This window comes from Selaginella moellendorffii, unplaced genomic scaffold (genome assembly GCF_000143415.4).
Source record: "Selaginella moellendorffii unplaced genomic scaffold, v1.0 SELMOscaffold_37, whole genome shotgun sequence".
NCBI classification, from domain to species: Eukaryota; Viridiplantae; Streptophyta; class Lycopodiopsida; order Selaginellales; family Selaginellaceae; genus Selaginella; species Selaginella moellendorffii.
In genome coordinates, this window is record NW_003314298.1 from 1,578,216 (window position 1) to 1,591,843 (window position 13,628).

Here is a 13,628-nt window from a genome sequence, read left to right on the forward strand (position 1 = left end):
CCGTCCGATCGAGATCCACGTGGCACGTTTGTACCCGTTGCTTAAGTTTTAATTGATATTTTTCTCTCGTTCTTTTTTGTCTCGAGGAAGAGAAGAACACGGAGCGCCTGGCGAGCAGGGAAGCGCTTGCTCGCGTTTTGGAGATTTTCTCGCGGTGTCGTCGCAGCGCTGGCTGATGATCGAGCAGCGCGCGCAAGCTTTTGCTAGATTGATCCTGGGAGGGAGCTAGCAGCGGCTGTGAAGAATTCAGCTCCTTCTTCCCAGATATTTGGAGCGCCGGCCGCCGGGATGACGTCTTGCGCGGCCATTTCTCGCGCAGGGGCCGGATTCTTGCTTAGATTTCGAGGAATAGTCGGGAAATAGTCCGAGAAGGAGCAGGGTTTACGCTTCCTTGGCAGCAATCGGGCAGCGCGCACAGGGCAATGTCGAAATTTCTGGCTGCCGGATGGCTACAGCCCGAGCAGGACACCGGGTGATCTTAGAAGCGTGGCGAGGAAGCGATGAGAGAACTCCTCTCCTCGTTAGGTTCTCCAAGGATAGATAGGCTTTCTTAGCCTAGGGTCTCTTTCTTTTCGAGGGAATTTGGAGGATCAGTCCGTCCGAGAGGGATCTTTGGGCAATGTCCGAGACGAGGAAGCGGCCGACGCGAGCTTGCACGGCGAGAACGCCCTCGAGGCTAGCTCCATTGGCTCCCGCGGTAGAGCGGCCACCACCACAGCTCAAGAAGCAAGACGATCAGCCGGCCCCGCTCATCTTCTCCAATCCACTCTCGTTAGTGCCGGAGCAGAAGGATCTTCACGAGCTAAGGCGTATGTGGGAGCTTGCGTCGATCATCAACTTCTTCAATGTAAGTTCTTCTTTTTTTGTTTGTATGACCATGGCTTGTTTCAATTCAGACCTTTCGACCAATTTTGAAACTGGTAGAGTTCTCGGCCGAGGAACTGGAGACCGCTCTCCTTACGTGCAACGATCTACTCATGGACATCCACACTGCGCTGCTCAAGGTAATGTCTAGAAACAAGCTGAGTTTCTAGCTTTCTTACTTTCAGCTCCCAGGGAATCCACCCTCCTTCTCGGGTTCCTCTAAATCGCGATAGCTGGGTCACAGTTCTATACAAAAAGCTCAAGGACAGGTGGTCGAAGGTAACACACGCTCTAATACGTTTTACAGCTCTCTTTGGTAACCGCTGGCTAAACAGGTAGCCGAGCCTCCATTCCCTCTTGCGGAATCCCATGGGTGAGTCTTACTATAGATTTCATACCTGTCTGATAGCGTTAACTTCAGGAGCGAGGCTGAAACTTATAGCGGATTTGATCCATCAACAAGATTGATCATCTTAAGAGCATTGTGTGAAGTTCGTCTTGACGTACGTAATGCTGTTTCTAGTATTTCCAGGCAGACTTATTTTACATGTGCAGCAAGATGATGTTCGGGCGCATATGGAAGAGCCTGTGAAGAAGGGATACTTGTCCCTCTTTCGTAAGGAGCGCGCAGGCTCAAACTTACTTGGAACTACGTACTGGTATTTGACGGCTATATCCTTTCTGTTGTTTGTTGGCTGACTCTTGATCGCTAGGTGCGAAAACAATCCAATATCAGGTTATAGACTTTACAGAGATATACCAACACCCAAGGGAAAGGAGTTCAAAGGACGCACCGCGTCGCCTCCTCCTCCCGGTCAGTGGGAAACATTGGCAAGCAACTTCGATGAATTTCAGTCGGTTGCTGTATGTCTTTCTACAACTCATGAGACAGGACTAATTCATTTTCAAATGCAGGACACGCTTTTGTCTAGCAAGTTCAAGCAAGAAATCGGTCTAGGAAAAAGACTAAAACAAGACATCCTACCCGTTTTAGAGGCCGTTGAGAAGGTGCAAAACTTATTCGCAATGTTATGTTCAGCCTATGGTTCTTATTTTGCAGAAGAAGGTCAGGGACTTGAAACGAAAACAAAGACAGGCAAAATTACTGGTGACCACGCTTGAACATAATCTAGACAGTGGCCGGGCTAAGCGCGATCGTAAACCCGTCAACTACACATTTCGTACGACATCCTTAGTTCTTTTTTATATTACTCTTATCTTTTTCATGTCTGCGTGCAGCTGAATATGATCGATCTATCAACGAGGCAATCAAATCTACAAGGTACCTACGCGATACTGTTTCACTACACTTCAGCTTCCAAACACCTTGCAGGAAGCCCGAACGAGCTGCAGAGTTGGCAAATGGCCATTCAACTGTAGCAAACGGTCATGGGAGTCATCCGGAGAAACGCGTACGCAAAGAACGAGTAAATGATGGTGATCAAACGGGACTTAGCCCCTGTGATCTCTCGAACAATCACGCCCCCTTCGATCCCCGTGAAGACGACAATTATCGTGAGCTCTCGGATGGGCCAGCAACCTCGAATGATTCCGCAGCCTCAGACGATGCTGGAACTTCATTTCGAAGGAAGATTAAACCGAGGTATCTTTCATACTGGCTTTAAGTAGAAGATAACAATTGCTGATTCTAGGAGCCGGCAACGACGTAGATCTCAACGTTACTGTGGTAAAGACTATGTGGACGCTGCTTACACGGAGGAGGATGATTTATATAGTGATGACGAGATTGAGGGAGAAGCCATTTACGACGACGATTTTGTACGGCGCAGAGAACGAAAACGGAAAAGAGGTGACACAAGCTCTGTAGAGGACGAGGAATACAGAGGCGATGACCATGAAGACGTAGACGACGACGACGACGACGTAGCAGTTAGTTATAGCGAGGAAGAGGAGGAGCTGGAACAGCAAGAGGAGAAGCAAGAATTCTTGGTTAGATCGATGCGGCGTGCGAGGAGACCAAAACGGGTGGCAGACACTGGCCTGCGGCGAAGCAAACGAGCCACGAGAAGCAAGGTGAACTACAACGCTTATGAGCACAGTGAAGAGGAGGAGGAAGATGAGGAAGACGAAGAAGAAGAACAAGCTTATACCGCCAAGAAAGCAGCGGGAGGAAATGGGGAACTTAAAGCAAGCCCGAGTAGCATAGACGACGCAGATTACAGCATGGAATCCGCTGGTTCTCTGCACAGCAGTGGTGGAACTTCGGATACAGGAAACCAAGTTATAGGAGACGAAGAAACGGGACAAGAACAGGCAGAGATGGAAGAGGACGGAGAACAAGATGATACAAAAGAAGAAGATAAAGAAGAAGGTGCTGATGGTGAAGACGAGGAGGAAAACACACAAGGTGGCTGGAGTCACGTAAACGGTGATGGGGAAGAGGACGAGGATGAAAGGGGAAAGCAGCTACGGTTCTTTGATCTAAACGAGTGTGCTCCGGCCGATTCTCCTCGGGACTGGATGAAGGGCGGGTTTCTGGATGGAAGTCAGGAAGCGGAGATTGGCTAAGAAGGAAACGCTGGACTGGCTGCTCGACCGCTTCTCTAAGAAGGAAAAGCTGGACTGCTCGACCGCTTCTCGATCGATTCCGACACAGATTATTCAGCAAAATCGCATCACTCGGGATGATGAGAACGAGTAACCAGTGTGTATAGCTGGTGTCCTTTTTTTTTGGCGTTGGAAGGAAAAAGATTCTATTTATTTTCTCACAGCTGCATTCCTGTCAAACGTAAAGGTATAGAAGTGTACACATTTAGGGATCTTCTCTCTCTTTCACTCTAGGCAAGAACAACACTACTAAATTATTTTTAAACATGAGTTTAACACTTCTATTAAGTATTTGTTTTAACACTCTACATTCCTAGCATAGCATGAAGGCTAATCAAATTGTTTTAGCAATATGTCTTGGGCATTCCAACCTTGGGAAGATACTAAGCAACTCACTCTAAGTTTATACTGTTTTTTTAGCTAGGAATGAAAACAAAAAGTTGTCAAATTATAGTTGTACTACGAGCTTAGTAGCAAGAGAAGATGGAGGGAAGTAACCTAATCTAAGAGGTGATGAGCAACTATCCCTTCCTAGCTTATGTTTATCCTCTTTGATAATCAAAGAGAATAATAAGTATTGAAGTTTTAAGATGTAAGTAGCAAAAAAAATATAATTTGAGAAATAAGTTAATTATAAAGGGAAAATATATTAAAAGTGCACTTCTTTTATAATCAATTAAAAGTTTTAGGATATTTGGGGTTAAGCATTCTTGACTAAGATGGGTGACCTTTCAATAAATTTGAATTTAGGAGCTAACATTAATAAATCTTTACCATACTAATCAATCTTAATGAAGTTGATAATATCTACCTATAAAAAAAATTTTAAATTTATTTATATTTATATATGTATATTCAAATTTTGTGGAGGTAAAAACACTAATAGTAACAAAATTAGTTCTACACTAGTAATAGAAAAATATACATAAAGCTTATAATATGTCAATTTTAAGGCTGCTAGAAAAAATAATCCTTATACTAAGGTCTAAGTAAGAAATAAAAAGATGTAAACTCTTAAACTTGGATATTTAAGGATAAGGACTTTTAACTTTATATATCCCAAGATATTTAACTAAATGGAAATTAAGTGCATTTTTATTTATAAGCATTTTCTTTATAAGGATGTTTAATTTCATATATCCCAAATCCTTTAGCTAATTGAAAAAATACTAATGAATTATTTTTCAAATTATTCTTTTTAATTGCACACAATCTATCATGTTTAGACCAATGGTGTAAGCTAATGCTGAAACTATTTTAACAATTCCAAAATTATTGACTAAATTGCTACAATAAAATAAGTACATAAGAAAAACAAAAGAAGTAATAAAAAAGGCTATAAAAAAAAAGAAGCGAAAATAAAAAATAAATAAACAATAGCTATCAAGAAAAATGAGAGGGAACATAATAGTAGCTAAAACACTTGAAGTGATAAAAAAAGAAAAATTAAAAAATATATAAAAACAAAAAAGAGAGAGAAGGAAGAGGAAGCGATAAAAAAGAAAAAATATAAAAGAAAGAATAATAAGATTCTAAAATCTTCGACTTTTTTTCCTTTATATTTAAACTTTTATGAATCATGATTTAAATCATTCTTTTTAATTACTTCACCTCCTTACAAATTTATGCTTTTGTGAACAAAAGTTAAATGCAATCATCCCTTTGAAGGTTTAAACAATTCATCCTATCAACATTTAACCCTAAAATAACATCACTTAGTTTTATAGTAGTAAAAGGTAGAATTTATTTAATATTTATATAATATAAATTGTGAGGTCTAAATATACACACAATAATAAAATATAATTGTGGGTAAACCCTATAATTTCTTAAAATTTTCACACAATTAAGCTTAAAGCATATAATGCATTTATGATTTTTTATTATAGTATATTATAATGGAAATAAAGTTAAATTTAAATTTTTATAATGTAAATTATAAGAGTAATTTTACTTGGTATAAGTTATAAGCATAAAATATATCTATTTAACCTTTACTAAGTTTTGAATCTAAAGTTTTAATCAACCAAGTTTAGAAAGTGGTAAACTCATAAAATTAACTAACATACATTTCAAAATAATCATTTTTACTTAATGATTTTTAAAGATAAAGTTTTATATTGTGAGTATATAAAATATTTCATAATTATCAAAATCCCACTGTGAAGGCCAAGTGTACGGCTACGATGCCGTATACTAATATTAACGTAGTGGGATTTTGGTAGCCATCAGATTGGTTTCAATCCAGACCATTTGCTCCTGTATATAAACTAGGGTTTTTGAGCTAATTAATATGCACATTTCTATATTCCCTTTCCATATTCCAAACACTCACATTGGTGGAAATGAGGGGCACCTTTGATTGTCCTTAAAGAGTGCTTGAATTTGGGATTTTGGTTTAAATCTAGCTTTTGCATCATTTAGATCTAATTTTTTCCATTTCCTTTCTTTTGTTTTTTTCTTTCAGGATTTTGGTTTAGATCTAGCTTTTTGCATTGTCTAGATCTCCCATTTCCTTCTCGTTTTTTGTCATTTCTCTTCTTTTGCTCTTTCTTTGTCTGTCTTCATGGCAGATCAGCAATCTCCTCCGTTGACTCTAGAGTAGTAGTTGGTCCAATTGCTTGATGCTATGCACTTGCAATTGAACAACCAAACTCAATTGATGGCGGCATTCATGGCACGTGGTCCAACTCCTCCTGCTCTTGGTGCCAATCCTCGCGTTCGGCTGGAATTCTTTCGTGGGAATCCTAGGGATGATGTGTACCATTGGTTCGATCACTTCACGATGATTGTCACATATCATTCTTGGGATGATGCTCGACGTTTGTGTGAGTTTCCCACATATCTCCAAAGGATGGCATTACAGTGGTACAATGGATTGAGTACAGCCACTCGTGGGGATTGGAGTGTTCTCCCGGACGTCTTCAAACGCACCTTCGGACATGCCGACGATTGTGACGATGCCTTCCAATAATTGCATCGTCTTCGCCAAAAGCCATCTAAGTCGGTGATGCAATTTGGCGATCGTTTCCGAAGTCTTTTGCTTCGTGCGGAGCCCAATATGTCGGAGGGGATCAAGCTAGGAATGTTGTGGCCAGCACTTCGTCAAGATCTTGTTGGCCTTGTGCATACACTTGCTTTTGCCACCCTTGATGATACTCTTTGCTTGGCACAACGTTATGAGACGTTGCCTCTTCCACTTCTCGTTGCATGTCTTTCTACTCCCCTTCTTATAAGTGATGGTCCTGTTCCAATAAAGGTTGATGCTACTGTTGCTCGTGTCCAAGGACAAGGGCGAGGACGTGGACTTGGCTGTGATGTTCGTTGCTGGGCGTGTGATGAAGTTGGTCATACTTATCAGCGTTGTCGGCGCTTTCCAGATTGGCAGCCTCCATTTCCTGGGTGGAGACCTTGGCGTCACAATGTCCCGTGGGTGCTACTGTAATGGAAGGTTTGGACACCGAAGTGCATCTGGGAAACGAGGAGTCACGCAAGTAATGGAGGGACCTTGCGCGAATAAGTTAGTGACCCCTCCATATTTCTTTCGGGAGTATCATCAAGGGGTTCACTCGGCACCGGTTCATCCAGTGTTTACTTTTCAAGCTCACTTTTATAACAAGAGGTCTCCTATTATTCTCTCCGTATTAGTTGATATAGGTTCGAGTTTATCTTCTATTGCTCGACCTATTGCCACATGTTGTCATCTACACTTGCGTCGTGCGGCGGATCTAGTTTTCATTCTTTATGGCAACGGCCGTACACATGCATGTGCATGAGATGAGGTGGACCTGGTTGTGCTTGTGGGTGATCTCGAGTTTGAGTTGCAGTCGTTGCGGGTGGTGCCGAGTCAAGCTTTTGACCTCATTCTTGGTATGGATTAGTTGCAGCACAATCATGCCAAGTGTGGCTTTGAGGTTTCTCCCTCTTGTCTCATACTTCCTTATGTTTCATCCATTCTTCTCACTTCCGTACCTCTTCATCCCTCTACTTCTACCTCTGCTTCCATTACTTTTGTTCCCCCACTATTTCCTCCTATGTTTCCATCTTGTTCTGCTCTTCCCTTTTCCGATCCCTCTGATGATCTTTGTGTTGCAATTGTTAACTAGCTCATGAAGGAGTATTCTAATCTCTTTGAATTTAACCTATCATCTGGGGCCAAGATTGCCACATGTCATCCGATTCCCACCGAGGATGCTCGTCCAATCAAGGTTCTTGTTCGTCATCGGTCACCCAAGGAGATCAAGATTTTACGTGCAAACGTCAAGGAGATGTTGGAGAAGGGTGTTATTCGGAAGTCACGGAGTCCTTGGGCATGTGAGCCTGATAGGAGTATTCGTTTCTGCATCGACTATCATCCGTTAAATGAAATGACAATTCCGGATGTGTACCCTCTTCCTCACACTGCTGATCTCTTGAATCGTCTAGGGCGAAGTCATTGGTGTAAGCCACAAATTTTTCCTTTCCAATTTGCCAGCTTACCTCGCCTATCCGACCAACTCCGCCTTGGCTTGTGCTAAGTTCCCTCGCCAAGGTTCTCGCCTATGGTGCCAGCTCCTACTTGGTTTCAACTACTTACTGCACGAGCAACGGAGTGTTAGCCATCCATCTACGGATTCCCAAATCTCTCCCAATCCCCCTCTCCGGGTTAGACTGGACTTAAGGTTCGGCTACACTCCCCGCAGGCACAAGCAGCCAAGCACACCAAGCCTCCAGATTCCTAACACCCCAAGGTATCACAAGGCTTGATCATGGGACCCTCTAAATCCCAAGCCTTGGGTGCAGCACTTGCTTCGGGACGTCGGGGCGAAACACCGTGGCCTAACGGCCCGGTATGGGTACCTCTACCCCCCCACTTCCATCCCGAAGGAAAGGCCCAAGCCCCCGGAAGGGCGAGGACCAATGAGCCACAAGGTACTCAAGTGGGGCACCACTCCACCTGAGCCGGGAGCACCGCAATCGGTTTCCCTTTCGGGAGTGGGAGCTGCTCTTGAGCACTTCCTTGGATGGCCCCTCCGGCACCAGCCAAGTCCATGCTCACTCCCACCCAAGGCCCCTCGGTCCCAGTCCCAACCTCAAGTCGGTTTGGAAGCCCAACTGGAGAGTCCCTTCTAAACTGGTTCCTGGACCTCACTATCCCTACTATACTTTTGGAACCCCCTGCAGCCCCCCCCCCCTGGGAGACGCACGCTTTGGGCTTTCACCCCTTGACCCGTATTAGTATTTGGACTTAGTCTCTGGCTCGATCTCGGACCCGATTTCGGATCCGACTTCGGATTCGGGTTCGGACTCGATCACGGACTCGATCTCGGACCCGATCTCGGACCCGACCTCGGACTCGACCTCGGACTCGGTCTCGGACCCGATTTCGGATCCGGACTCCGTCTCGAACTCGGTCTCGAACTCGGACTCGAACTCGGTCCCCGAGTCGGTCTCGGATTCGATTCCGGACTCTATCTCGAACTCGGTCCTAGAGTCGGTCTTGGACTCGATCCTCGACTTGGTCCCATCCGATGAACTCTTTGTCACTTCGGTCAAGCTTTTGGGGATCCTTTAGCCTACGACATCTCGGGGAGTCGGTTCCTTACAATTGGTTCACCAAGCTAGATCTTGCTTTTGGGTACTGGCAAGTACCGATGGCTGAAGAGGATATTCCTAAGACTGTTTTTTATACACTGTTTGGTTTGTATGAGTTCTTAGTGATGCCGTTTGGTTTGAACAATGCTCCAACAACTTTCCAGCAGATGATGGACGAGGTTCTTTGTGATATGCCAGAGGTGACTGCTGACTTCATTGATGATGTCTTGATTCACTCGGAGGGGATGTGGGAGGAGCACGTTTATGATGTTTGTAAAGTGCTGGATCGGCTACGCGATGTTGGTTTAAAGCTGAAGCGGTCGAAGTGCGTGTTTGGGTCCAAGGATACAACTTATCTTGGGTACCGTATTTCTCGTGAGGGTTTGCAAGTTGATCCTGATAAACTTGTGGCTGTTCTAAAGTTCCCTACTCCGAAGTGTGTGAATGATGTGCAGCGCTTCTTGGGCAAGTTGCAGTATCTCAGTCGTTTTGTGGATCATCTTTCTGATCGCACTACACTGTTGCGAGCATTGCTGAAGTCATCAACATCATCTTTCATCTGGTCTTCGGATTGTGAGCGGGTATTCGGGGATCTCAAAGAGCTATTGACGACTCCTCCGGTTTTGGCGTATCCTGACTACACTCGACTTTTTATTTTACCCGTGCATGCTTCTGACATTGGTCTTGGAGGTGTGTTGATGCAAGAGAACTCGAGTGTGCCTGGTCAGTGCCATCCTATTGCGTATATAAGCCATACATTACAACCAGGGGAAATGAACTACTCCACGACAAAGAAGGAGTGTTTAGCAGCAGTTTGGGGTTTCAAGAAACTTCATGCATATCTACATGGTTCTCAAACGTTACTTGAAGGTGATCATGCTGTTGTTACTTCATTATTAAAGCGGAAGAACCTGGTTGGTCGTACTGCTCGATGGGCTTTGAAACTTCAGATATATAATTTTGATGTTGTTCATCGCCCAGGGAGTTCTATGGCTGATGCTGATACCCTTTCTCGAGCTCCTCTTTCTTCTCCATTGTCTTCTCATGTTTCTGATGAGCCTGTTGTTCCAGCCTCTATGGATTTTCTAGACAAGGATTCTGTGTCGTCGGCAGTTGTTGTACTTGACGTTCAGTGTCCACAAGGCGCAGAGCAAGATCTACCTTCTCTTGATGAGATTCGCGAGGCTCAAAATATTAAGCTGTGGATTCAAAAGTTTCGAGATAGGTTTGAGAATCCTACATCACTTGCTGATGACTTGCCTTTCCGGCATTTACATTCTCAATATCGCCTTGAAGACGGCCTTCTTTATTTTGTGGGGACAAATCCTGATGATCATTTATGGCTGGTGGTGCCTTCTATCTTTATTCCGCGGTTTCTCCATGCCTATCATGATTTTCCTGTTCTAGGAGGGTATATGGGATATCATCGTGTAATCGAGAAGTTGCGCAGGTCTTTCTATTGGCTGGAGATGCGACGTGATATTATCCAATATGTGCGTAGCTGTGTTTGGTGCCAAGCTTGTAATACTCCCCTTTGGGCTGCAGAAGGACGGTTGGAGTCAATTTCAGTTTCTCGTCCATTTGAGTTGGTGGCGTTTGATCTTATGGGACCTTTTCCATAGTCGATTGCAAGCAATGACTATGTTATTATTACTTCTGACTACTTGACTCGTTGAGTGGAAGTTGGTGCTCTTGCTAGTGCCTCTGCAATTACTGTTGGATGCTTCCTCCTTAATCGAGTGGTGTTCCAGCATTCTTGTCTAAAGCGGATTCTTTCGGATAATAGTCCCACATTTATGGCTGAGGCATTTCATGTTTTGACATCTCGGTTGGGGATACACCACATTTTCATGAGTGCTTATCATCCACAATCAGACGGTCTAGTGGAATGGCTCGTTCGGATATTCAAGGGGATGATTGCGAAGTATGTGAACTTTCAACATTTAGATTGGGATGGTTATTTGCCATTTCTTCGGTATACATATGTCATAGGGGTGTAGAGTTTTGTTGGTGCTTCACCATATAAACTCTTATATAGTCATGATTCAATATTACCAACGGAGCTGGGTTTACCTTTGTGATTACCACGAGCTGCCGATGCTAAGTCATGGGATCAATATTTGACAAGCATCCTTCCACTTGTCCGAGCAGAGTCTGCCGAACACTTAGGCCGTGTACAAGTGGGACAACAACGGCAGTACAACTCCCATCATCGTCCTCTTATGGAGTATAAAGTGGATGATTTGGTGTTAATCCGTTTTCCCCATCTTACGGTACGTGGTTTATCTAAGGGGCTCCTTGTGCAGTGGAAAGGGCCATATCGGGTGTTGTGGCAAGTTGGACCACAAGTTTATGAGGTTCGGCATGACATCCAGCAGGTCGATCCTCCAAAGATTGTGCATGTGTAGTGGTTAAAATGCTTCATACAAAGGGATCAAAAGTAGTTAATACCACCTAGAAATCCGTTGATGACTCCTCTTGACGTTCTTCCAAATCCTGGCCCGTCTATAAGAAAACCTTGATGGTCTTCCATTATTCCGAGAGGAGGGGATGATGTGAGGGCCAAGTGTATGGCTACAATGCCATATACTAATATTAATGTAGTGGGATTTTGGTAGCCATCGAATTGATTTCAATCCAGACCGTATATAAACTAGGGTTTTTGGGCTAATTGATATGCACATTTCTGTATTCCCTTTCTATATTCTAAGCACTCACACCACTACACTAATAATAATATATAACATTATATTTATACATCTAGATTTTATATCATCCCATCCTCTCAAAAAGATGAAACATGTTTATAGTTTTTTATGAATGTATTAATATCTAGAAAAATATCATGAGTGATTATTAAAAGGGGTGCATTTTTGTTTATAAAATTTTTTCTTTTATATTTAAACTTTTATGAATCGTGATTTAAATCATTCTTTTTGATTACTTACAATCCATTACACTTCCTTACAAGTTTATGCTTTTGTGAACAAAAGTTAAATGCAATCATCCCTTTGAAGGTTTAAACAATTCATACTATCAAATCATTTATCTTTGGATGGTAAACACTTGCAAAATTATAATATATCCCCAACCAAGGTGTTAATATATGAAATATATTAATTATAAATGCAGAAAAATTGTCCAAAAGAACCCTAGTTGATTTTCTTTTATAGGAATTTTTAAAATTATGTATATTATTGGTTTAATCACTTTATAAAACTGCTAATTACCATTCTTAGATAATACCAGGTGTTTATATAAGCTTCCCACATGTTTAATAGGATAATATTACAGTGGCATAATGATATTTCTTTTTAAATCAAATAATATTCCAACATTTTTCTGATGCCCCAGAAACATGGGGAACACCCTTCCTTAATATCTTTTCTTTTTAGTCCCCATTGTAACCCGGAAACATGGGGAACACCCTTCTTTAATATCTTTTTTTTAGTCCCCACTGTAATGCAAAGGATTTATAATAAAAGTGTATAATATCATAATAATATATTCTTGGTGGTAAAAATTTAAAATTAACATGTTATGCCAGAAGAATTCAAATGAAGAAAGATCCTAGAAAATCTTGTCCCAATTGGCTCTCAGTCTTAGATCATTTTCTGGTAAGAATAGGAAGAAGAATGACGAGGAGGATGATAATGAGAAGGATTATCCCAATGCACGTCCACTTGCGGCTTCTCCTCTGCGATCTCTTGGCCTTGACCAGCTGCTGTGTTCCTCGATCCACAAAAGACGCTGCCTTGTTGACGTGCTCCTCGATTGTATTGAGCTGCGCGCCTTGTGCGTCCACTAGCGTCGCCAGATCCTGGAAGATCTGCTGTAGCTCTCTCAAATTCCTCTCCACTTCCACCACGGCATCGTGCCGCTCCTGAATCTCCTGGATCGTGTCCAGAATCTGCCCCCTCCCCTGCTCCTGGATAGCCTTCCGCAAGAAATTCTCGCTCTCCCCAGTCTGGATCATCCGCTCGATCACTTCCTGGCTCGCCTGCTCGCCCGTCACGGTGAAGTAGCGGCGTTCGATCGTCCCGCGGTACTCGCTGCTCATCCTCTCCCGCAAGTTCGCTAAATCGGCCATGAGGTCGCGGAGCTTGATCCGGAGGCTGTTGGTGATGGACATCCTGGTTCGATCGGTGGACGACCCCTCCTCGCAGCCCTTCACCTTCCTGTTGGCCAGATTGCTCGCGTCCAGCGCCTCGAGCTTGGATTTGATGGCGCGCCCGTTCTTGAGCACCAGGGAGACGTGCTCGTCCATGCGCGACCGGAGCTCTCTCATGGCTCCCGGCTTGTGGACGCTCTTGCTCGACTCATTGTCCTCGTTGAGCTTGAGGAGGAGCTCCTGGATCGCGTCCATGGCGTCCTTGATCCTGCTCACCTCCTCGAAAAAGCCCACCAGGCTCTTCTCCGAGTTGTGGACCGCCATCTCCACGTCCAAGGGGTTGGCCTCCATGTCGGATCCCCGAGGGAAGGAGCTCGATAGCAAATTATTCATCCCTTATATACTCTTTTCCAATCGTTTCCAATCTCCCAATCGATCGATTGATCGATAATCTATGGAGACTTTTCCTCTCTACCTGGATCAGCGCCCTTCCTTTCTCCTCCCCACGAAG

The 13,628-nt window shown here is 43.5% G+C and overlaps 2 protein-coding genes across 2 annotated transcripts; one reads left to right on the top strand and one right to left on the bottom strand.

Moving 5' to 3' along the window:
- The first annotated feature begins 89 nt into the window (after positions 1 to 89).
- LOC9653765 (DDT domain-containing protein DDR4) lies at positions 90 to 3,601 on the top strand. The gene is made up of 12 exons (XM_024683485.1): positions 90 to 847; positions 897 to 1,004; positions 1,057 to 1,143; positions 1,200 to 1,237; positions 1,286 to 1,367; positions 1,420 to 1,523; positions 1,578 to 1,728; positions 1,780 to 1,872; positions 1,925 to 2,045; positions 2,104 to 2,146; positions 2,198 to 2,467; positions 2,517 to 3,601. Exons 1-12 carry the CDS (start codon positions 620 to 622, stop codon positions 3,391 to 3,393), a joined length of 2,202 nt encoding a protein of 733 aa, XP_024539253.1. The 5' UTR covers positions 90 to 619; the 3' UTR covers positions 3,394 to 3,601.
- Positions 3,602 to 12,528: 8,927 nt separating this feature from the next.
- LOC9653627 (syntaxin-124) lies at positions 12,529 to 13,623 on the bottom strand. The gene has a single exon (XM_002978566.2). The coding sequence runs from the start codon at positions 13,508 to 13,510 to the stop codon at positions 12,614 to 12,616; it is 897 nt and encodes a 298-aa protein (XP_002978612.1). The 5' UTR covers positions 13,511 to 13,623; the 3' UTR covers positions 12,529 to 12,613.
- Positions 13,624 to 13,628: the final 5 nt, after the last annotated feature.